General features: G+C 39.3%; 1 protein-coding gene across 1 annotated transcript in view; it reads right to left on the reverse strand.

The window, feature by feature from the left end:
- The window catches only part of cd247 (CD247 molecule), a 107,508-nt gene extending 81,936 nt beyond the window's left edge, over window positions 1-25,572 (reverse strand). Inside the window, exon 1 of the mRNA XM_073045335.1 lies at window positions 25,377-25,572. Coding sequence (XP_072901436.1) covers window positions 25,377-25,434 — 58 coding nt within the window. The 5' untranslated portion in view covers window positions 25,435-25,572. The remainder of the gene's footprint in view (window positions 1-25,376) is intronic.
- Window positions 25,573-26,866: the final 1,294 nt, after the last annotated feature.

Consider the following 26,866-nt stretch of genomic DNA (forward strand, 5'->3'; position numbering starts at 1 on the left):
TAATCATTCTAGTTTATTGTGCTGTATCACATTATCCAATCTATCATACCGTTCCATTCAAATACAGGTTTAATACATTACTTCAAGTGCTCGTTGAGAATGCTTTACCAGAGGTACCTGTTGAGCACATTGGAGCTAGTAACGTAGGATAGTATTTCAGAGGTATTGAGCTGATGTGCTCTCTTGCATGTACTGATTTACAAAGCATTGTCAGAGATACTTGTTCTGTATATCAAAAAGAGCGGTCTGGTACTCTATACATTGGAAGCAGCAGTCTGGTGCATTATATCCGAAACACTGTCTTGGTGCGCCAGATCAGAAAAGGCCAGTTTAGCATATTATATCAAATTCAGTGCATTATATCAGAATCAATGTTAGTGTGAAATAATCCTTTCTACTGGCTTCATCTGTTATATCTGAGACATTGGCTCAATACTTACTGGTTCATTGTTTCCTTTTATTGCTCTAATAGATCATGCGACATTGTGTGTATAATTTTGTACTCATACAAGCTGGAGTTAGATACACCCAGGAGATTCTGCAGATGCTGGAAATCCAGAGTAACACACACAATCCTGGAGGAACTCAGCAGGTCAGGGAGCATCTATGGAGGGGAATAGACAGCCGAAGCTTTGGGCTGAGACCGTTCATAAGGACCCGATGAGGGGTCTCAAAATCAGAATCAGGTTTATTATCACCGGCATGTGACGTGAAATTTGTTAACTTAGCAGCAGCAGTTCAATGCAATACATAATATAGAAGAGGAAAAATAATAGATCAGTAAAATCAATTACAATATACATATATTGAATCGATTAAAAATCATGCAAAAACAGAAATAATATATTTAAAAACTGAGGTAGTGTTCACAGGTACAAAGTCCATTTAGAAATTGGATGGCATAGGGCAGAAGCTGTTCCTGAATCACTGAATGTGTGCCTTCAGGCTTCTGTATCTCCTACCTGATGGTAACAGTGAGAAAAGGGCATGCCCTGGGTGCTGAAGGTCATAATAATGGACGCTGCCTTTCTGAGACACCACCCCTTGAAGATGTCCTGGGTACTTTGTAGGCTAGTACCCAAGATGGAGCTGACTAAATTTACAACCCTCTGCAGCTTCTTTCGGTCCTGTGCAGTAGCCTCCCACCCCCCCATACCAGACAGTGATGCAGTCTGTCAGAATGCTCTCCACGGTACATCTTTAGAAGTTTTTGATTGTATTTGTTGACATACCAAATCTCCTCAAACTCCTAATGAAGTATAGTCGCTGTCTTGCCTTCTTTATAACTGCATCAATATGTTGGGACCAGGTTAGATCCTCAGAGACTTTGACATCCAGGAACTTGAAACTGCTCACTCTCTCCACTTCTGATCTCTCTGAGGATTGGTATGTGTTGCTTTGTCTAACCCTTCCTGAAGTCCACCATCAGCTCTTTCGTCTTACTGACGTTTGGTGCAAGGTTATTGCTGCGACAACACTCCACTAGTTGGCATGTCTCAATCCTGTACGCCCTCTCATCTCCATCTGAGATTCTACCAACAATGGTTGTATCATCAATAAATGCTGTTTGAGCTATGCCTAGCCACACAGTCATGGGTATAGAGAGAGTAGAGCAGTGGGCTAAGCACACACCCCTGAGGCGCACCAGTGTTGATTATCAGTGAGGAGGATATGTTCTCACCAATCTGCACAGATTGTGGTCTTCCAGTTAGGAAGTCAACAATCCAATTGCAGAGAGAGGTACAGAGGCCCAAGTTCTGTAACTTCTCAATCAGGATTGTGGGAATGATGGTATTAAATGCTGATCTATAGTCAATGAACATCATCCTGATATAGGTGTTTGTGTTGCCCAGGTGGCCTATTTTTAGTGTGCAGTTGATGATCCAGTCTTGTATAAAGAAAATTATTTACATTTTTGTGGCAGCCTCCAACAGTTTACCCAGCATTGTGTCCAAAAAACCCAACTACGGCACATATGGTCAATGACCTGCTGGTTTCATCTGATGCTGTAAACTTGGGAATAAGAGTCTGCTGCCTAAGCCACACCCAAATCCTAACTCACTCCTAAGTCCACCTATCACTGCTACACTTGCTGATCAGTTAAGCAATATCTTGATATAAAATACTCAACCTCAATTTAAAATCTCTTTGTGATCTCAGTTTCTTTCAGTAATTATGCTCCTCCATTTCTTGCTTCTGTACCATCTGTGTTCTTAATTGCTCTCTCACTGGTCTACAGTAGTCAAGACAAAGTTCAGCAACTCCCCACCCCCCTTACATAACCCTATAGCTTCCCTTTTAAGACATTCTTTTAAGTTAACCAAGCATTTGATCATTGGCCCTCTACCTCTTCATGAGGACAATTTTGATTTTTTTTAAAAACTTGATAGCAGTCTATGCAACACTTGCTTTTGCTGAATTTAAATGATCTACAGGAATGGAATTTGATTACCAGCTTTTCAACTATGACAACATATGAGAGAGAGAGTTTTAACATACTCGTAAGAACCTTGCAGGACTGCGGAAAAGTGAAAGGGGAGCTAGAGCCACCTAAGTTATAGGTGCAAGTTCTAAAGGAGAAAATCTTTGATGGATGTATCACGAAGATGTGATGAAACGGTGACTGAACCTGCTGAAGCATTTTGCAGAAAATGGCTATTAACGGCAAATCCATGGGCCTTGAACACCATGCAGCATCTTGTAGATTCTTGAGATTTGATTCAGATCTGCGTAGCTACCTCCTCCCACTTCCTTATGAATGTGTGTCTGGAGGGCCCTCCAATTCTTTGTGGGTGCTGTACATGTCTTTGGCACTAACTTCATCAAGGCTTCCCCAGCCAGGTTTTGAAAATAAAAGGCAATTCTCCAATAAAAGGCAATTCTTCACAACTTTCGAACTTAGATTAATCTGCAAACTATCTACCTCAACTACAAAGCACTTTCTCCAAGAGATGTTGACTAGCTTTGAGTAGTCCCAGTTAGCTTTACCTGGAACTGGCCAAACAGCAACATGAGGACTCTATGGTTGATGAATCGATGAACTGAGCAGATGGCACATAGTTATCAAAGGGCAAGTTAATTCCATTTTGAGATCACTAAGGCCAATTTTGGGACTTATGAAATGTACCCTGCAGCATTTAGAATGCTAGTTTGTCCAAGCCTCACCTTCAATGAATAAACTTTTCTCAGGCTTCTAGTCAGGTGCAAGTATAGATTTTAACTGACATTTTGATTACAAACTCCGCTATCTTCATCAGGTGATGATACCTGGGCATGTCTAGCCCCATGGTGGTGGTGGTGGTGGGGGGGTGGGGGGTGTGGGGGGGGGGGTGTGTGTACGCACACATACACACATACCCCCCGTCGTTCCTCCCTCCTGATTGGTTAGTCCTCATCCAATCAGATTTCCGCTATGCCACCTTGCTTACAATTGAACTCCAGTTCTTACTTTGTCTTTGCTAAAAATCCTTCTCTTTAGTTTTATTTCAATGACTTCCTTCACCACGTGGCCCGAAGTCTATTGGCACGGCACAGTAGTCAATCTTATGGCTATTTTGTCACTGCCGATTTCAACAGGTAGCCCAAACGGATGCACCTCTTGTGCTCCTTGATGTGGGTTTCCCTGACAGAGTTTGTCATCAAAACGTCGGTTAAAATTGATACCTGTAGCCGGATAGAAGGCCGAGAAGAGGTTATTTGTCACGTATGTCAGGAAAGCACTAGATCTTTTTCCTCACCTTCAATCCTTCAATGTATTCTTTCCCAGGTACATAATATTGGAATTCATTTAAAAGCTCCGTGAAACAAAAAAAAAGGCATTTCCAAAAATAGTTTTGACACATTCCATAATTAATTCAGCTATTTCTTAATTTACTTTTAGGGGACAGAAGCTGTTTTTGAATTCTGGTCATTATCTGCGGCTTTAGTGAATCTAGACTGTGGATTCTGTAGTACGTGCAGTGTGAGAAAGAAATGCAAATTTCACTTAATGCAGCTCCTTTATAATGATATTTTAAGATTTTAAATTGTTATATAGAAAATGCCAAATCTCACTCAGCAAAGTGATCTTAACACTGATGATATTTTTCTCATTGAAGTTGTTGAGAGGAACTGGTTGAAATAGAAATTGCCTATTACACCAAAGCTAATTCTTTACATCCATGTTTTGAACCAAAACTGAATCAGGAAAGTGACCCATCATGTTCATTATTTTATTATATCTGTTCTATCACTTGTTGCGTGAGTGAGTGAGTGAGTTTTTAAACAGGAAAACCATTTTTTAAATAAAAGATCTATATAAAACTTCCCAATTTAATTCACTTAGATCAATTTAGATCAACATTCTCACTACATTAAAATACATTCTTAATATAATGTAGCATGTTGTTTTATTAAAGCATTTCTTTGTCAGAAGGGAAACAGCAGTCAAGGTATTACAGACTAATGGTTGCAAAGAATTTCTGAAGTCTGTGCTGTCAGTTTCTGTATAAGAGGAGCTGCAACCACTCATTGAAATGCACACCCCAAAACAAAAAAAGACCACATACACCTTCATAAGTAATCCCCCAACCATCTGTTTCGTAATGATATCTTCTGAATGCAATTCAGTTGCTTCCTCTTAAGGAGAAAAAGTTTAAGTCAAGTCAATTGGATTTGTTAAGTACAGGCCATGAGGTTTCTAGTAAATGCAGAGATAATATACTTAATTGATGTTAGTAGAAAGACACAGGGTACTGAAATTCTTTGCCCTTGAAATCCTTCAATGCTATCCAAGGTACAGGATTAAATGGATACACTGCCCAAAAGAAATTATTTTGGTTGTGAAACAGTTTAAGATTACAATGGGGTCAAAGCCAAAGTGTCAGCTGCTACTGAATAGCCTTTAACCACTTTTGTTCGCTCGCCTTGCTGTAGAAAGCGTGCAGATAAAAATAGCAGACAGGTCTGTAAATGAGATAGAATCTGGACAGCTGCAGTGGTGAGGGCTCAGTAGTCACATCTATGAATCTGGCTTCCTGGAAGGAGGATCAGTGCACAGGGAAGAGTTTATAGCCTTCAACGAGATGCCACACATGAGGCTGCTTAACAAGCTAAGAACCCATGGTATTTCTGGAAAGATTCTAGCATGGATAAAGGAGTGGCTGATTGGCAGGAGAAAAGAGTGGGAATAAAGGGAACCTTTTCTGGTTGGTTGGCTGCCGTGACTAGTGGTGTACCACAGGGGTCTGTGTTGGGACTGATTCTTTTTACGTTATATGTCAATGATTTGGATGATGGAATTGATGGCTTTGTTGCAAAGTTTGCAGACGATATGAAGACAGGTTGGTTTGGAGGAAGTAGACAGGCTACAGAAGGACTCAGACAGATTAGGAGAATGGGCAAAAGAAGTGGCAGATGGAATACAGTGTCGGGAAGTGTATGGTTATGGACTTTGGTAGAAGAAATTAAAGGGTTGCCTATTTTCTAAATGGAGCAAATACAAAAAAAAAGAGGCACAAAGGGAGTTGAGAATCCTTGTGCAGGATTTCCTAAAGGTTAATTTGCAGGTTGAGTCTGGTGAGGAAGGCAAATGTGATGAGCATTCATCTCAAGAGAATTAGAATGTAAAAACAAGGACATAATGTTTGGACTTTATAAAGCACCTGTGAGGCCTCACTTGGAATATTGAAGGTAGTTTTGGGCCCCTTATCTTAGAAAGGATGTGCTGAAACTGGAGAGGGTTCAAAGGAGGTTCATGAAAATGATTCCAGGATTAAATGGTTTGTCATATGAAGAGCATTTGATGGCTCTGGGCCTGTATTCACTAGAATTCAGAAGAATGAGGGGTGACCTAATTGAAACTTATCAAATGTTGAAAGACCTTGATAGAGTGGATGTGGAGAGGATGTTTCCTGTGGTGGGAGAATCTAAGACCAGAGGATACAGCCTCAGAATAGATGAGCATTCTTTTAGAACAGAGATGAGGAAGAACTTCTTTAGCCAGACTGTGGTGAACCTGTGGAATTCTTTGCCACAGGCAGCTGTGGACACCAGGGGTGCAGTGCCAGCTGGAGCTCAGCTGGCACATCTTTAAGAAAAAAGCTGAACTAAACGAGCTAATTAATGAGGTGCTGCCCAGGGTGATTTGAGTATCTCAGAAACTGCTGATCTCCTGGGATCTGTACGCACAACAGACTCTGGAGTTTACAAAGAATGGTGCCAAAAACAAAAAAAAAATCCAGTGAGTGGATTTAACAAGATGTTTTTGCTCACAGAACAGCCACTCTCCAGCTAGCAGTGCGCCCCTGGTGGAGGCCAAGTCTTTATGTATATTTAAGGCAGAGGTTGATAGATTCTTGATTGGGCAGGGTATGAAGGGATAACAGGGAGAAGACAGAAGATTGGGGCTGAGAGGCAAAATGGATCAACCATGATGAAATGGTGGAGTAGATTCAATGGGCCAACTGACCTAATTCCGCTTCTATATCTTATGGTCTTAGCAAAACCGTAAGATCAAGACTGAGGTGAGGACCTAAAGTAATGCAGTTTAATCAATCAAAGGTATCTACTTGACTCTGCTTCTGAGTCATGGCTAAGCTGGAACCTGTCCATGGTGGTCTCCTTTAAGCCAAACTGTTGTACATCAAGGTGCTGTTAGAACGTGTGCACTGGAGTCACACAGTGACATGAGCAGCATGGAACGATGCATCCCAATCCCCCTGCTGGGATCTCACTCTGGACACCAAATCGTTAGCGTATGTTGGATTCAAGAAATACATCATTGCTGCACATGCCTCTTCCAGTGTTTGCAACTGTGAATGTTCATAATATGTTCCACTCTGGGAGAAAAAACTCAACTTCACACTAGTAACACTGAAACAAAAAAAGTTCTAAGCATCAAAGTTTCCATACTTGTGTTTCTTTGTTAAAGCATTCTACTGAAACAACTAATATCCAAATTGACAGAAACCGTCAGCAAACTTCTTTTTGGTCAGTTGCATTTAACATTGCTCTGACACAAATAGTTGACATGGTACACAGTCCACGTTTTATCCTTCTGTACACTGAATATCTTGCATTAACCGAACAATTTATTGTCAGAAATGCATTGGCACTGTGGACCATTCATGCATAAGTAGCTTCATGATTTATATGAAAGGTCTCAACAGAAAACGTCGGCTGTCCCATTTCCCTCCTCAGATGTTGCCTGACTCACTGAGTTTCTCTAACTACTTGTTACTTGCTTCAGATTCTGGCCTTTGCAGTCTCATGTCTCTCTATATGCATTCTTTATTGAGCTAAGCAGTTATTTAAGTATTCAAAACAGTTCTAAATTCAATTTGTAAAGCACTGCAAAAAATGTTAGCGGACAAAGATGCATATTTAAAGGAACTTCAGTTTACATTTGAATGTAATCTATTTTTCTCTTTAGTATACAATATACACAGAATTTCGTCTATCTGAAGAAGAATAATAAATGTATTGCATATTAAAGCATTTTCTCTTACAAAGCTATGTCAGCATTCAAAGAGTTAATTCAGAAGCTGCTAAATCAAATAAATGTAAAATGGACCGACTTACTGCCTAACCATTTCACATTGACATTACATTGGAATATTAAACATCAAATTATTCACCCAGCTGTGCTGATTCCAATACAAGGACCCTGAGTAACAGCGCAATCAAACAATGAGTAGCGCTCGAAAGAAGAAAAACTATTTTAAAAATAGTTAACCAAGTAAGGTTGACTGCATCTGCGGTTCAACATTTCATGCAATGTATCACTAGTAAAGTTTGGAATGATATTTTAATTACTTCCTGCATCAAAATATTGTTCACCAATGGTATGAGAAAGAGAAAATCACCCCTCCCGATCAGAAGTTGAATAAGACTGCCGATGATAAATGAGCACTGTGCTGAATAGAACAAGTGCAGATTGACCACAGAGCGATTATAGATGCATCAGGCTGAAAACAGATGTCTTCAATCTTGCATTGAACAGCTTGGTCATTTTTAAACAGTAAGAATGACGCCGTTCCACTAAAGAAAAGTTCATAAAGTAGGTTATTTGAACAGTTGCTGTCCCCACTCATTTCCTTTTTGTAATTCTGAATGTACCCAATTTGAGAATGCCGTTAGCATGCTCTTGTAATAAATGCTGTTGTTGTATGATTTATAGTATACATATCAGGGCATACATGATAAGAGTTGGCATTTTTTACAACATTGTGTAAATGATTTAAGAAAGAGAGTGATATATCAAATCTTAACAAATGGTTCCCATTTCAGTTTTTACTTCTGGAAACAGAGAAGTTATGGTATTTCTAGATATGAGATAAGTTTTAAAATACCCTGCTACTTAAAAGTTGCACAGATTCACTTTCAATCATTTCTCATTCAATTAAGCTTCTCTTCATATGAAAATGGGATTGTATACAATGTAAAGAAAGCATTTTAAAATGAACATCTTAGACAAGCACTGAGAAACAAACAAAAAGGCATCTTCTACCTTTGGCCTTTAAAACAGTTTGCCCTTCTAAAGGATTTATGAACGTTCTGTTGAAATCTTGCTGTACTTTGCTTTAATAAAACAACATGCGTAGAATATATGTTTTCATCTATTGTTAAGCAGTACATTGCTAACACAAATTCACTCCATCTCTTATAAACCACCATTTTCCACATGACAGATCACTGTGGTGTATTTAATCTCCACAAGACAGGCTGTAAGAATGTCTCTATGAACATTTTCTAATTTCCCGTAATAATACATTAATAATAGCAGACAAAGAATATTATATATTACAATAATGATATGGTTGCATCATGATAAGACAGGGGCCACTTTAAAAATACATTTAACAATGAATTTTTGACAAACGTCATTAATTGCCTGTTTTATTAGAAATCCTCAAAGTATGTTTAACTGCAAAACTATCAGTTAGTTTACTTAAAAATAAAGGAACTGAGGATCCGAGAAGAGAGATGATAGAAAATTTTGTAGTTAAACATACTTTGAGGATTTGTGTACAATTTAGAAAATATTTTGGTTTATTGAAATCCCATCCAAACAATGAAAAATTCAGTCCTTCCAGACCTTACCTACTTGAATACACTCATGCTCATCCAGTAAATGCAAAATTATTGCAAAAGATGAAGATACTATGTATTTTAATTTTTCAAAATACCACATTAAAATGTGCAACATTCAGTTTCCGAGAGGTGTTACCTAATGAAGTTGAGGTACTAGAAGCAGTAATCTTGTGGAATGCTTTGATTCATGATGTTACATAAATTTATTTTACAACAATGGAACCTGATTTTTGCGGAGTTCATTACTTCAGAGAAACTTAAATTCTGAAGTGCACTCATTCAAATTACCCATAGACTAAGAACCCTCTCTTGGATATTTTAAATATCAAATGGTCCTTTCAACACCTGCAGTATGTATTCAGCAGATCCTTTTCTTGATTCTATTATTTCATGCAAATTTCTGTAAATGATGCAGCATTTCACAATATATATGAAGAATAAGTTTTTAATTTTGTTGACAGTTTTGCTGTCAGCTATGACCAATCTTCACTTCTAATCACTTTACATAACTCTCCTAATATATTAAGTACTCTTGGCTTATTTCATTATCAGCCTTGATTTCTGATGGTTCAGAATGGGAGTTTATTGTAAACAGCGATGACTTTGATTGCACACAATCCTTGCAGAGTAAAGCAGTCCCATTCTAAACCCTCTCTATTTACAATTCTAATAACAAAGCATCTTTTAAGTAAAATCAACATTCTCCATGTTTCAAATTAAAAAAGAGCAGTCTTTATCTCTGGTGAATTCTCAGAAATCATGGGCTCCAACTCTCATTGTATTGCACCCAGTCGTCAATAATCGAAGAGGTTCAAAGTAATCCGAGTCCAGACTAAAGACTTAATTTGTTGTAGTTTAAGATTCTGCTCTCTGTATTGGATTTAGTGAGTTGATTTTACTGTAAGTAACAACTGGACAATTTAAGTTGGAAAATAATGAATCTTACAGATTTTTCTTTGCTTTATTTAAACTTCCTTTCCATTCCAGTTTGTATGTCTGCATGTCGACTGATGAATGATTTAATTACGTACAATTACTATGTAATTTTGCACATTGATATCTTGCAGTTTTTTGTAACAATAATAATATCTTGCAATAATGTTCTAAAATTTTCAACGGGAAACAAAGCATTTTAAAAATTAACATATTATTGGTACCAGTTTCTGATAACCTGAAAAACCACAAGGCAGTTTGCTTTAAAATTTTCACTGAAGTAAGGAATCTCCTTATGTTACTTTAGATTGTTTACCTTCTACAGTTCATACTTTTAATCCAGTTTGGGATGTTCCAATTGAGGACATCAGGATTCTTTTACATAAATAAGCTTCAAATATTTAGAGCAAACAGCTCCGAATTCTTTTACCCGCAGTGAATGCAGTTCTGGTATGGTAATGACTAATACAGAGCCATCCTCCCATACACTAGGAAAAAAAAACGCAGAGTGGGGTTTTCTCAGAAGGAGTGATACCATGTATGACAATGTCCCATAAATGTTTCTTTTTATATTAAACCATGTTTGATATTTATGTTTGCATCGAGTTTCCATTGGTGTTGGTTAGCAATCATCCAGTTTCATTCATAATTATAAGCAATAAGATGAGGTGATAACAGAAGGGTAGATGTTGAGTTGCATCGTGTCTGACAGAGATGTTAGCCCCATTGCTACATTCATGATGTGTATAATCCTGCGCTGATGCCTAAAACAGATATCAGATGTGAATATGTGAATTAGTAGTCTTCTGAAGAGACAGTGAAAGATGGCAAGCATTCTTTAACAGTCGTTCGAGAGGCAAACTGAAGATCACTTTGAAAATGGCTTCTGGGTGCCCAGTTTGTAGCAGAACAACTCCCACAACTGCACTGGTGTTCCCATTGCCTCCTCACTGTAGCCCATTCTACCACTAGTGGAGGGACCGGGGCCTGATATCGATATCTGTCCTTAGGGGATGCGGCAGTAAAGACATGATCAGTCTTGCATGTTCATCCTATTACTCTATTGCCCATTTAAACCAGCCACAGCTTTTTACCCCCAGCTTTGTCACCTTCGCTCGTTTGGACACAATGATTTCCTGCTCCCCTGCTGCCTGCCATGTGGGCTTTTACAATCAGGGTGGGGCAGGGCACAACAAGTTTCAACTCCCGAGGTGTTAAGCTCAGCAAGCCTCTCTCAGGGTGGTCCAGGTTACAGAGAGTGTTTCCACGCTTAGATTTCTTATGAAACATCCGACCAGTCAGCTTACATGTTGGCAGGCTGTATTTACTGCATCAAGTTACCTTATCAAAGTTACATCGGTTCTTGTGGAACGCCAGCTGCCCACATTTAGATGGACAGATTCAATTCCAGATCATCGCTGGCATTTAGAAGAATGTGGGGGCACCTCACTGAAACCAACCTGAAAGGCTTAGAGTAAACCTGGAGCAGATATTTCCAACAGCGGGAGAGTCTAGGACCAGAGGACACAACCTCTGAATAGAAGGACATCCCTTTAAATCAAAGATGGGGTTATTTTTTTTAGCCAGGGAGTGGTGAAACTGTGGAATTCATTGATACAGATGGCTGTGCAGGCTAAGTTATTGGGTATATTTAAAGTAGAATTTGATAGATTCTGGATTGGTAAGGGCATCAAATTTTATAGAGAGAAGGCAGGAGGATGAAGTTGAGAAGGAAAATAAATCAGTTATGATTGAATGATTCAATGGGCTGAATGGCCTAACTCTAATGGTTTTATGATCTGAAAACATCAAAGGTTAATTTGTGCACAGACGCCCTCCAACGTTCTGTATATTTAGCTCTCCCTGTTTTATTACAGGTGACCATAGTCTGCCTTATTTTGCTTTGTGATCACTCCTCACTCGGTCAGTTCACAATGGCAGCTCAAAGATAGCACACAGCTGCATGTGAAGGCAATGTCGTGGCATTGACCTGCCTAATTCGCTGCATTTAGTTGCACAGGAGCAGTCAGAAAGGAGCAGAATTCCTTTTGGCTCCACTGAAAGTCAGGGTTGACATACTACACTGACAAAGCAATGCGTAGTAAATTGCACCATGAACCACGGGGTGCCATCAATGCCAGCAAAGCCAAGTTATGACAAGTGGTTCTGCAATGAAGAATGGAATGAAATGAGCTCTCTTGGAACAGTGAGCCTTACATAAAACTGGAATGAAAACAGTGTATTGCTGCAAATACTGTATGTCCAACTCCAGCTTAGAATAACTCGCATGGATAAAAATTAACTGTGGTAACACATCCTCAGTGTTTCCATTGTAGGTGTGGCTGTAGTAGGGGCACAGACTTTTCATCTGCAGAAGAGCAAAGGATTATATAGAACATGTGGGAAAGGGAATCTGGGGTTGATATCAAATTGCATGGAAGGTAGATGAGGCTTGAGGACCTTTACCTTTTACTCCAGTTCCTCTTTAAGATGTGCAGGTGAATGGGTGTAGGTGGCAGACTAGGAATGAGATAATTGCTTAAGTGCTGATCTCCCACATATTTATTCACCCTAAAGCTCTAGTATTAGAATTTCATCATGAATACACAGAGGTGAATTGGTCTCCTGTTCAGACACCGTCCAATTCAGGACTATTCCTGCATCTCAGCCATGCCCTTTGGTCATTTTGCTCCAAAAGGAAATCCCTATAAATATTTCCATTCTGGAGGCAATGTATTAGTGATTTATCCCTGCACTTGTCACAGCCCTCCCTGTCATCTCTTCTGTGGTAACCTGAGAAATTACCACAATATGCAGTACCAAGCTTTCTGGGAAATATATCCAGTTCTGTGGCATTTTCCACTTCAAATGCTACTAACTTCACAGTTCTCTCATGAATGTAGAGATGCCGAACCTGCTGGTTCTGCTCTCTGACACTAGGCAATGCAGATTTGTGTGGAGGGAACTGAGTCACGTGGTTTAATGTTCATTTTAAGGAGATTGATGAGTGAATGGCTCTATTCACTGTCTATGTGGAGTTCAGCAAGGCTCTTGACAAGATCCTGCATGGTAGACCGGTTGGGAAGGTGAGATCGCATAGGGTACAGGTAGAGCTAGCCAATTGCATTCAGAATTGGCTTAGTGGAAGGAATCAGAAAATGATATAGAAGGCTGTTTTTAAGATATGGAGGACTATGCAGAGATGTGCTGCACAGATTAGTTCTGACTTGCCAACTGTATTAGTTGGTTAGATGAGTGTGAAGATGGCATGATAAGAAGGTTTGAAGATGACATCGAAATTGGTGGCATGGGGAACAGTGAAGAAGGATGTCTAGGCTATACCAAGATCTAGAGTCATTAGATAATACAGAAAGCTGGATATCCTGTTTAACCAGCTACTAAAGGTTGTTTCTTGGGCAGGACTTGTCCTCTCCCACCAACTTGAAGGCAATGCTTTACGCAAGACCCTGATACCGCAGAGTGTTGCCACTTGCAAGCACCAAATCTAGAGAAGTTATCTCAACTTATCTCGTGCAGGTTCTACAGCCAGAAGGAATAATCAATTGCAAAAGGGGGAGAATAACTCTTAAAATTTGCACTGATTAATGGGATCCTATTTGCTGATAATTTAGTCCTTCTGCAGTGCTTGGTTAGAAGGTATTAACTGAAACTTGGAGATCTAAAACAGCAGCAAAACGTGAAATCAGCATCAGATGTCAATTATGGTCATGAATGGCCTACTCTAATGAAATTCTGCAGGGCCTAACGTTCTCACCAGTTAGAGTTAGGCATGTTTCAGTCCACATATGTGTGTACATACCATAACCATTCACAAAGCCAAAACACATGATGTGTTCAAAATAATTCAATTTCCCCAAATTATATACTGTACTTCCAGCCGTATTAAAGTCACCTTCAATATATTAAATGCATCTTTCCTACAAGGATAGATTTAGTTCTTTTTTAAGATCCTTTTGTTAGCTAATTATGACTTTACATGAATTGCTGACTTCTATGAATCTTTGTTTTTTGGTAAAATGGTCATAACACTGCACAGTGTAGAAATTCTTCCGTGCTTAAAAACAGGTGGCTAGATTTGCTCTATACTTATGGGCATTCTTGATTTTCGTACCAGGCCTCCTTATAACCTCCAGAACTGGTCTAGAGTTCAAAGCTTTATCAAATTTAGTACCTGTACTATTTCCTTTCTATCAATCTACTTGTACAAAATCAAGTACAATATTGAGCTGTAACTTCTACTTGGTAATGACACTGCTAATATCTGAACTCATACATTCTCATTTTGCTTTAAGTTTGTAATCATTCTTTCTGTTTTTTTTTACTGTGCTGATTTCACATTTTATGCAGTGTGAAAGGGACTTATTAGGGATAGTCAGAATGGCTTTGTGCATGGTAAGTCACATCGCCAGGAAACTTGACGAAGGCAAGGCGGTGGATGTTGTCTGCATGGACCTTAGCAAGGCATTTGAGAACGTCCCTCATGAGAAGTTGATTAGGAAGGTTCAGTCATTTGGCATTCAAGATGATATAGTAATTTGGATTAGACATTGGCTTTGTGGGAGAAGATACAGAGTGGTAGTAGAGAGTTGCCTCTGACTGGAAGCCAGTGACTAGTGATGTGTGTCAGGGATCAGTGCTGGGTCCCTTGTTGTTTGTCATCTACATCAATGATATGGATGATAATGTGGTTAACTGTACAGCAAACTTGCAGGTTGGGGGTGTAGTGGACAGCGAGGAAGACTGTCAGAGCTAGCCACGGGATCCGAACCAGCTTGAAAAATGGGCTGAGATTTGGCAGATGGAATTTAATGCAAACAAATGTGAGAGGTTGCACTTCAGTAGGACCGAGCAGGGTAGATCTTACACAGTGAACGGTAGGGCAACGAGGACTGCGAGAGAACAAAGGGATCTGGGATTACGTCCATAAATCATTGAAAGTGGTGGCACAGGTCGATAGGGTCATAAAGATAGCTTTTGGCACGTTGGTCTTCATACATCAAAGTATTGAGTACAGGAGTTGGGATGTTATTTTGAAATTGTGTAAGATGTTGGTGAGGCCTAATTTGGAGTATTGTGTGCAGTTTTGATCACCTACCTACAGAAAAGATGCAAAAAATGCTGACACAGTGTAGAGAAAATTTACAAGGATGCTGCCAGGACTGGAGGACCTGGGTTATAAGAGATTGAATAAACTAGGACTTTATTCCTTAGAATGTAGCAAATTGAGGGGAGAATTGATAAAGGTAAACAAAATTATGTGGGTAAATCCAAGCAGGCTTTTTTCACTGACGTTGGGTGGGACTACAACTGGAGGTCATGGGTTAAGGGTGAAACGTGAAAATTTAAATGGAACGTGAGGGGAAACCTCTTCACTCAGAGGGTCATGAGATTGTGGAACAAACTGCCAGTGCAAGTGGTGCATGTGAGCTCGATTTCTACTTTTAAAAGTTAGAATAGGTACATAGATAGTAGAGGTATGGATGGCTATGTTCTAGGGGCAGCTCAATGGGAATAGGCAGATTAAATGGGTCAGCATGGACTAGATGGACCAAAGGACCTGTTTCTGTGCTGTACTTTTCTATGACTATGACTCTATCAAAGTGGTGGCTAACTCCTGGTAGGTTAATCAGCCACAGTAAATTGTCCCTAGTATGGTCAGTGCTCACCACCCGCATTCATTGGATGCCCACCCACTAAACTTGCTGTTAGCTGGAATCACTCCCTCAGTATGCGATCCTTGTGTAAACTGGGTCTTAGGTCAGTTGTTGACTGTGGGGCCCTGCACAGTGTAGGGATTTTCTGACCACAGGTCGCAAGTGCCAACCACAGTCAGAGAACAACTAAGTTATGCCATTGGACAACCAACCTCAGGAACTGTCTTGCTCATTCAACAGCTTTCAAAAACTATGAGATGTTGAATGCAATACTAAAAGATTTTAATTATTTTAAACATTCAAAAATATTAGAAAACTAGGTAAGTTAACCCAACTAAACCAACTTTATGCTTTTCTTTCTCTTACATTCTTCTCCACTTACGGGAATGGACTAACAAGTGTAGCCAGACTGATGCCATTGTACAAATTCTGGGAAGTCTGTACAGTTCATGCTCCAACTTAAGTTGCCATGTTGAGTTCAATGTTGAAGCACACCCAGGGGATCTGTAATATTCCCACAGTTGTGTACTTTGCATGGCGTTCCCAACTTTATACTTCAACCTCCTCTTCAACTTACACTTGGTTCTGATTTACAAGGCAGAGGATTCAGACTGTGACCAGACAGGTTAAAGATGACAGCAGGAGTGAAGTTCTGGGGCCGCGCAGTTTCACAGTTGAGTCACCCCCTCAGGTACTGGAAATGCACAATTTACAAGAAAACCCTGAGGCCGATGGCTCTGCGGAAGTTCATGCTACTGCATGTCAAAAGGGATAGGGGAATCTGGCACCGACCTGGTGCAGGGCTTTGCAAAACCCTTGGAGCCCATCCTTCCCAGTACAGAACAATTGGGGAAATCTGCCTGCATACTTGCAGACCCAAACAATGCAGCGCTTGATGTCATAACCTCTCCTCCATTGGGTACCATCAGTCCTCTAACAAAAGTGGTGTGGCTGCATAGAGCACTAGGAAAACAGGGAGCAAGGAGCTATGAGTGGTTTAGTTCATTTCTGTATTCATAACAAAATATATTGTACAAATTCAGCTCATTGTGTTTACTTAGTTTGGGGTTTTAATTTTGCTTAGTTGTAAATAGATTTGGTAATAGTCTTAATTGATATAGTTGTTGAAGAAAGTGCAAAAATGGGTCTATCTATCAATTGGAAAAAGACAACGTATGGTGTATCCAAAAAGAAGGAGAATCCTATCTGCAGGTTGAAAATAAATTGGGAAGACATAAAACAAGTGCAGAACTTTTGCTTAGGAAGCTGGGTGACATCAGATGGCAGGTACGACATGGACATCAAAAGAAGAATAGGGATGGCAAGAGACACCTTTACGAGAATGAAGAGTATACTGACCAACACTGAACTAGGCATGACAACCTGCCTCAGAGCACTGAAATGTTATGTTTATCCAGTTATGTTATATGGATCAGAATGTTGGACAATATCTAGTAACACGAGGAAATGAATTGAAGCAGCAGAGATGTGGTTTTTGAGGAGGATGCAAAGAATATCATGGACAAAACAAATATCTAACAAGGATGTCATGAACAGAGCAGGCACAAAAAGGGAAATAATGTATGAGATCATGAAAAGGCAACGTAACTTCATTGGACATGTGATTAGGAAAGAGGAGTTAGAACGCACGGTAATTATGGGAAAGATTGAAGGGAAGAAAGCAAGAGGAAGGCAAAGACAAATGATGATGGAGACAGCAGTCAGAGAACTGGAAATGAATACCAGTGAATTGATCCACTTGACCTGAAACAGGAGTGTGTGGGCCATGGCAGCCAAAGCTCAGACTGGGCATGGCACCTGATGACGATGATTAGTCTTTCACTTTGGAGAGGTAAGATACAGGAATGCCACTGAATGAGTAATAGAGGTTAGTGGATTCATACTCAGATTAATGGACAGCTCATGTGGAACTCTTTCCTCAGTTCTCATTCCTCTTCCTCCACTCATGGTTTTGCTGTTTAGTTGCTCCAATACTGCTGGTGACCAGGGCTATGCTCTGATCACTGTGCAGCCTGCATTAAATCATTCCTAATCATGACTATGGTGACTGCAGCAGGAGCCCTCCAGAGAGGAGGCACAAATCGTGTATCAGAGACATTAGTAACAGTGGAGAATGCCCACCACCCAGTTTTTGTTCAACATGATGGATGATTGCGCTGCAGTTGGCATGGTAACCTGCTGCAGAGGGGCTGCTGCCTGGATACAAGGCAGCAACACGTATAACTCACTGCCTTCTGTCACATCCCGGCTGGATACTGATGCCAGTTCTGGGAAAGAAGAGACTTGATGTGTGTTGCCACAACAATGCAATGAGTTTGTAGTCAATGTATTATAGTCTGTACGATGAGGTCACCTTCAATTCTCACCATCTGACTCGCTCTGCAGGAAGGGAGAGTGAAAGTGGTCATCTCCTTGAACAGAGAGCATCAATGTCCATTCCACCCCACCCCTGTCCCCACACCCAACAACTATCTCCAGTTCTAATCTACCAGGAGCCTGGTGTGACGACCATGGCGCCAATTTAAACTGCACACCTGCCTGCGCGTGGTCTATATCCTTCAATTCACTGTCTTTTTACGAGCCTGTCAAAAAGCCTCATTAGCTTTGCTAACATATCCACCTCCACAACTTCCCAAGAACACGTTCCCAGTACCTACTATTTCCTATATTAAAAATTATGTCTCAAATCTTCTTCAAACTTCTCCCTTCCTGCCATAAACCTACATTCTCTCTAATATTTGACATTTCCATCCATATGAAAAGACTTGTACAATCTAACTTTACTATGCCTTTCATAATTTTATATAGTTCTATCAGGTCAACCATCATCCTCCAATGCTCCAGAAAAAACAGTCCAGGTTTTTCGAACCTCCCCTTTTAGCTAACTTTCTTTACTCCAGACATCATGCTGGTGAACAACTTCCTCATCCCCCTTGAAGGCCTCCAAAACCTTCCAATAATGCAACAACTTGAACTCTGCACTATAATCCAAATGTGAGAACTGCAACATAACTTTCCAACTTTCATATTCAATGATTTTAAAACCCACACTCAACAATTCAGAAACAGCTTCTTCCTCTCTGCCATCAGGTTTCTAAATGGTCCACAAATCCGTGAAACCTATCTCAATATTCCTTTATCTTGCACTATTTTTGAACTTTATAGTAGTTTTATGTCCTTACACTGTACTGCTGCCACAAAACAATGAATTTCATGTCATCTTAAGTCAGTGATAATAAATTTCATTCTGATTCTTTTACTCTCAACTTCCTGACTGATGCCAGCAAGTATGCTGCATGCCTGCTTTACCACCCTGTCCAGCCACATTCAGGTTGCCATGCGCTTGCACACCAAGACCCCATCAACGCTCCATATAGGATCCTGCCATTTACTACATACTTTTCCCTTATATTTGACCCCCTGAAGTGCAAAACCTCATACTTGTCTGGATTAAACTCTGCCCATATTTTATCCAGTATATATCCCTGACGAATCCTTGGAAAACTTTCACCGTTTTCCACAACTCCACCAATGTTGGTGTCATCTGCAAATTTACCAATCAGACCACCTACATTATTGCCCAGATCATGTACATACACTTCCACATCATAAACAGCAGACGTACTAGCACTGATCCTTGTGGAACACCGCTTACAGACAGAATGACCTGCATTACAACTGCCCCATCTTCAATAGCCATTTTGAATCCAGTCCACCAAGTCTCCCTGAAGACTGTGTGCCTTAATCTTCCGGATTAGCATGGGACCTTGTCGAAAGCTACAATGCGTTAAAGATCAAGTTCAGCTTTACTTGTCACAAATACATTGAAACATTGAAAAGGCTGTACAGTGAAATGGGTCAATCGTGACAACAAGCAACACTGTTTGCATATGTGACGGGGGCAGCCTGCAAGTCTTGCCATACTTCCAGCACCAACGCAGCATGCCCACAAATTACTAAAGTGGGGGAAACTGGAGCACCTGGAGGAAACCCGTACAATCACGGGGCGATCATACAAGCTCTTTACAGACAGCAGTGGAAATTGAATCCCCATTGTTGATCACTGGGGCTATAACAGTCCTGCACTAACTGCCACGCTACAGGGGCGGACCATTATTTCCATTCTACCTTGAAATAGGTGGCAACATTCTGAGGTATTTTGCACAAATCTGAAAAAAAATTGTACCAGAATCTGAAAAACATTGCAAAAAAAACAGCCCATAGAAGCTTAAAAGCAATCAGAAAGAACACAGGGGATCAATCTTTGCTTTTAAACTTAGAGAAAAAGTACTGGAAATTGCTCAAATTTACTGGGTAATGCTGTACCTATTCACATTGTCAAGGTAATAGTGAACTTACGTAAATTATTGCTCAGCCTAATGCACTTTGCTCAACAGAAATGTGGAAGCTCTGGATAGAACAGACTCAGACGATGCCAACGTTAAGAGGTTAAGGAACTGGGTCTCCTTTACAACACTAGGAAGGTTAAGGTGAGATGTGGCACACATTGAAAATTATGAAGTATTTGTTCAATGTAAACAGAAGGAAACTATTTTCATTGTTCAGTCCATTAGTATCAGTAATTAAAACATAAATGTATCAGTATAAACAGGATGAAGCAGGAGTTTAGAGTCCTGATGAAGGGTCTCAGCCTGAAACATCGCCTGTACTCTTTTCCATAGAGGCTGCCCGGCCTGCTGAGTTCCTCCAGAATTTTTGTGTGTTGCTCAGATTTCCAGCATCTGCAGATTCTCTCTTGTTTGTGAGAAGTTTAGGCGAATGGTTTTCACAGAAGGTTTCCAATTCATGAAATATTTTATCCTGAACAAATATGAACGCTGATTCTGTAAAGGCATTTAAAAGTAGATGTGGACATGATTGTGAAACATACATTTTAACATATGGAGAAAGAGATGTTTACCTCTTTCAGAAATGGGAATAGATGGTTACCTCTGTCAAAGAGCCAGGTCAGGGATAATGGACCAAGGAATTTCCTTCCGAGAAAGTAGTTCTTTCAGAGGGAAAGGATGAAGACAAAACTATGGCAAATGGAATGTAATTCTGATTTTATACTACCAGTTGCATCCACAGGCACTGAACCTCCAATGGATTTCTTAGGTAACTCTGTCACTAGAGTGGGAGATGGGGTCAGCCTTTTCTTCAGCGGCTAGTGAGGACACCCTTTCAATCGCGTAATGGGGAGCAGGAGTCTTTGAATGTCAAGCCCTCTAAAACTGAAGCATGGAGCCACATCGATCCAATGTAACTCATCAGATAAACATGGCCAATCATTTAAAATGACAATTAACTTCCACTTTTATGGAGGTGGATAGGACAAATAAGAATATTTTAAATTTTAATAATTCACATACTTTCAATGTGCAACTGTAGCATATTACAGAATTTTTAACATAATAATCCATAAAGATAAATAAAATATATTAACTTCCATGGATTACTAAAGAGAAAATTCATGATCCATATAGAAATACTTCAGGTATCTTCTAAGATGAGCCATTTGAAATATCAAAACGCAGTTTTGTACCTGCACCAATACTTGGAATTGCATGGACTTTCCACCAGGAATGCCAGGTTTCTGTGCTGGCATGAGCTTAAGCCAATGGCAGATCTTGTGCCCAGTGGCCAGTTCTGTTGCTAGGCTGCTCTGGGGATCTCCTCAGGAGAACACTGAACTTCCACAGGGTTTCCAGCCCCCAGGAAAGGTTGGCTTCTGTGGTGTTGCTATGGGGTTGAATCCGGGCACAAGTACACTACCCCAATTAAAGTCAACTGGAGACTTCGGCTTTCAGGGGAAGCTGTTATTTCATTTATTTAAATTAGCTTCAATATTTGAAGTTCCTTTTAGAAGTGAATATGTTTTTTGGTAAAAAGAATTCTCTGCCACGACACTCACCACAGAGATCAATTAAGTTTCTGGAATATTTTTGCTGAAGGCTGTTGCCATATACAACGTACGTGGAGAGCGGTCTGTCACATTGTAAAACTCTTAATATGGTACCAAACCAATATTAACCTAGAACATAGAACAACAGAGTATAAACCCGCCGGTCCACAATCTTGTGCCGATCTTTTAACCCAGTCCAAGATGAGTCGAACCCTTCCCTCTCACATCATCCTCCATTTTTCTTACACCCAATTTCCCATATAAGGGTCTCTTAAAAATCCCTAATATATTTGCCTCTACCACTACCCCTGGCATGCACTTACCACCCTCCGTGAAAAAAAAACTACCTCTGACTTTCCCCCTACACTTCTCTCCAATCACTTTTTAGAAGTATGTCCTCCTTTGGAAACATTTGCACCTTTGGAAAAAGGTGCTGGCTGTCCACTTTAGACCATAGACTCTCAGACATAGGAACAGAATTAGGCCATTTGGCCCATCGAGTCTGCTCCATTATTCAGTCATGGCTGATCCTTTTGTCCCTCCTCAGACCCACTCCCCAGCCTTCTCACCATAACCACTGATGCCATGTCCAATTAAAAACCAATCAAGCTCTGCCCTAAATACACACAATAACCCGGCCTCCACAGCTGCCTGTGGTAATAAATTCCACAAATTTACCACCCTTTGGCTAAAGAAATTTCTCTGCATCTCTGTTTTAACCCCTCTATCCTGAGGCTGTGCCCTCTTGTCCTAGACTCCCCCACCATGGGAAACATTCTTTCCACATTTACTCTGTCTAGCCTTTCAACATTCAACAGGTTTCAACGAGATCCCCCCTCATCCTTCTGAATTCCAGTGAGTACAGATCCAGAGACATCAAACATTCCTTATATGATAACCCTTTCATTCCCGGCATCAAATGTTCCTCGTTCCCAGATACTTTATTTATGCCTCTTATCCTCCTTCACTCAAAGAGAAAAGCTCCATCTAGCTCAATCGTTCCTCATCTTATATATTCCATGGATATCTTGCTCCAGACAAATAAACTGATACTGTCTTGTATGTGCTAATATATTTTTCTGCTTCACAGCTGGGTTCAGAGCAATATTAATAAATTGAAAATAGTTTTTTGAATACGAGTCAGACCCATTCTCAATTTTAAAATATTGAATATTTTATTCCTAGGAGCTACCATGTTAAATCCAGATCAAATGTTTAAAAATTTAAAACTTAGTTACTTCCCTTTTAACCAGGTAATGCATTTTTGTTGCAGCATTCAAAATAATTATGAGTTCCAGTCATTAATCAATACAAAATAGTGATAAGTTTAATGTTACTCTTTCAATAATTGTTCAAGAACAATAATGTCAGACTTTCTCACAGCAATTACTTTGCGCTTGTAAAGCTAATTTCAAAGATGCGGATGAGCTGTGAAACCTTGTGTCTGGTCGGCATCAAAAGTTCATTAACAATCTGCTGGAATAACTCATTGGGTCGAGCAGCGTCTCTGGGAGGAAAGGAATTGTCAATGTTTTGGGTTGAAACCCAAAAAGTCAACAATTCTTTTCCTCACACAGATCTGCTTAACTTGCTGAGATGCCGTAGATTGCTCTAGGTTCCAGCATCTGCAGTCTGTGGCTCCATCTGAAAGGGGTAGAATTTATCTGCAGAAAATACCAATTCAGAGGAACCATGGAAATGGATTTATTGAAAGCAATTGTTCTTAAAAGACTGCCCTGTCAGCACAAAGGGTCAGTGACTTTATCTACAACACTGAAATGATATTCTGGACAGGTCCTGGCATATTGGTAGCTTGTTGTACAGTGAAGGTACAAAATTAACAACACACCAGCTATTGAAAAGCAAATTCAAATCCTTAAAATGCTCTGATAAAACACTGTAGCTTATACAGCTGGAAAAGTCATTTGAACGTAGCATCTTTGGATTCAAGTGACACCCTTAAGCCGAAAACTAATTCTACTTACAGAAGTTAACATATCTTGGTTCAGTTCATCAAGATTCAGAAGAGTAAAGCTATACTTAGTGCAAATATTATGTTTTACATCTCAATATAATGTTATCTCTGCAAGGTAAAAGCTGATTCTTTTAATCTAAGGTAGGAAAGACATTTTATAGCTCTAGGCATTATCACACTGCAGTGAACAAATTAGTTATTACTTTTCTTATGTTACAATGACTACAGTTCAAAAAGTGTGATGCAATCTATTATAAGAGTTCAGCAGTACAATATAAATGCAAATCTTTCTTTTAGCTTGTATACAAATGAAAAAAATAATAAATACAAGAAATTCTGTAGATGCTGGAAATCTAAAGCGGCACACACAAAATGGAAAGAATAAAAGACAAATGGAATTCCAATAATAAATAATCCAGTAGTTTTGGAAGTTGAGACATTGATTAAAAAAACAGACCCTTCATCAACTAATTACAGATAAATCCATGAAATGAAAATATGTGATATGGTTAGGTAGGGTTTCTGTAATGAAAATCCTACTTTACACAAACCTTATTTCATATTGAGGATTGTAGTGTCATTGATTTATGAATTACCAGATTAAATAGGCTCTTTATTAAATTTTTTGACTGAACTGATGTCAGATTATATGGAACTATGAATAAATTTAATTGTAAAAAAAGCCCAAATATGACAATCATCATTTCCAATTCACAGCATTTATCCAATACCAAAAGGATATCTATCTCATGTACATCTGTAATCATAATGACTTATTTATGATTTCCTAGCATGAAACTGACAGCTAAAATCTATGAAGGTAGCTTGCTGCCATTTTATAAGATGGGCAATTTCAGCACAGTATAAATATAGATAGGGTTAACTGCATTGTCAGAATCTGTACCAATACACATAAATACATACAAAAATGTGAAGACTGATTTACTTACTCTAAAGAAACTTCCATTCCAAAGAATGTACTTGAAGTAATAAAGAAAGCACAGTGCCATATCACAAACAATAACATCACATTAGGTAGAATTCTTCTCTGGTAATAATATTTAAATGTTCAACTAGAAAATTGTAGATTCATAGTTTATTTACAACTGCTGATCCAGCTGACTTGACATTTGCTCATCACAAATAAGGCCCTGATTTGTAATTTTTCCCTAGTATAAGATATTTTGCAAAATGAGAGCATCTAATTGTGGTCATCAGGTCCAGATGGAGTTGGTCTGGAGCTAACTAACTGTAGCACTGGAACTCATTGAGCCTGGTTTCGTAAAACTGAAATCAAATAACCTTGCCAAAGCTGGGCTGCTTTAAAAATACACAAATTTTTTGGAGACATTAAAATTAAGTACCACGATACTGAAAGAACATCTGAAACCACGTTGGATCACAAATCATAATTTTTTTAAATGAAGACATTCTGGTGCTAAGTCATTGTCCTGAAATGTCAATCCTATATTACCTACTGATTTAATGAATAGAACTACAATTTTCTGTTTATATTTCACATTTCCACATGAATCGTATTTTACTTTTGACTGATTAGGCAATCATGTTCAGTTTCTCCAACTTCTGACATATGCTTACAATTTATTATCTTGTCAGATTTTTCCCCCTCACCTGCTTCACCAGAGAGAGGTCAGTTTATAGGGCCATTAAGACAAAGTGTGAAAAAAGTGTTGTGGACTACTTCAACACCTCTTGCCCCATGTGTGTGCTGCAACTTATCCACTTCTCTATTCTAAGCGTGGGGCGTTTAAACGAAGAAAAGAAAAATGCATACCTGAAAGTTGGAATTCCACAGCCAGGCATATTGCAGCACAAATCCACTTTAATTTCATTTTCTTTTCTGCTTTCTTCCCTTGCTTTTCCCCCCACTCGGCACTTTTGGTCCTCACAGTGCAATGTGGCTTGCCATCTGTTGTGTGTTCAGGAAGTGGCTAATTACTTCAGCTTGTGAACAGCCTACATTGCATGCTCTGAATGAAGATGTTCATGTTGATAAAAAAAATGTCTTATGAGTATTACATGGCCTTATTTTATTTTAGTAAACATTTTATGACACACAATACTTAAACTAAACCAGTGCATTTTCCCCATATTATTTTCTCAATCTAATATTCCATATTGTTTTGCTTAAATTTCTATTCAATTGTGTGTATTTTCACAGTATTTCATAGCATATTATTGCAGATATTCAATCTAGAACAAAAACAACTATTAAATTTTAGTGTTTAGTGCTCAATTCAGAATAATGCACTTTACAGCACAATATAATACCACTTTTGGAAGTGGAACCTCATACAGAATGTTTCATGGCTAAGTATAAAAGTCAATAAATGTACTTAAAGGAGCTCAGAGTTTAAGTAATTAATAAAAAGTATCAGATGGTAGATGAAGAAAAAGAATATTCAAAGGGAGAATCTGGAACTCTTTGCTAGAAGGATGATAGAAGCAAAATTGGTTATCACACTTTATTAGCTACTTGGATAGGTAGAGGAAGAGTCACATTGTACATCAAACTCCAGCACTATTATTTCCCATCAGTCACCTTACGCACAGCCCAGTGTCACTTTATGGACATTCAATCGGCCTATGTATATTAGCTATCTTATGTGTTAATACTTACTGTGTGCTCTTTTATTAGTTTTATTTATTCTTTATCTTGTGTGTGTTTTCAGACTGCAATGGGTCCGGAGTAACAATTATTTCACTCTCCTTACACTTATGTACAGGAAATGACATTAAACAATCTTGAATTTTGAAAGTCGGCAGGTTTACAGAGAAGGTGGTGAAAGGTAAGATTAGTTTTTTTAAAATGCAAACTGCTGGAGAAACTCAGCAGGTCGGGCAGCATCCACAGAGGAAAACGTTTTATGTTCACACCTTTCATGTGGACATAGGCGACTGAGGGATAATCTTATCAAGGTTTATAAAATTATGAGGGGCATAGATAAGGTATCAGACATGATCCATTTACAAGGGAAGGGAAGTTTAAACTATGGGACTTTGGCTTAAATGTTTCTAGTGACACCTTAGAGAGATCCAAGGGCATGATTTCATAAAGAGGACTTGATGTTTTATCTGCTGAGTTATGCGAATGGGCAGAATTTTATAACATCCTGCCACAACTAGAGCTCATTTCTTATGAGGTGTTCCTGGTCACCTTTACATTGCGTGTCCACATAGTTACTGGCACCCTGCTGGCTGAAGATATTTCAACTGAAGGCCCAGACTACAAACCACCAGATGACCTGCAGACAATTTTATCTT

This window comes from Hemitrygon akajei, chromosome 5 (assembly GCF_048418815.1).
Source record: "Hemitrygon akajei chromosome 5, sHemAka1.3, whole genome shotgun sequence".
NCBI classification, from domain to species: Eukaryota; Metazoa; Chordata; class Chondrichthyes; order Myliobatiformes; family Dasyatidae; genus Hemitrygon; species Hemitrygon akajei.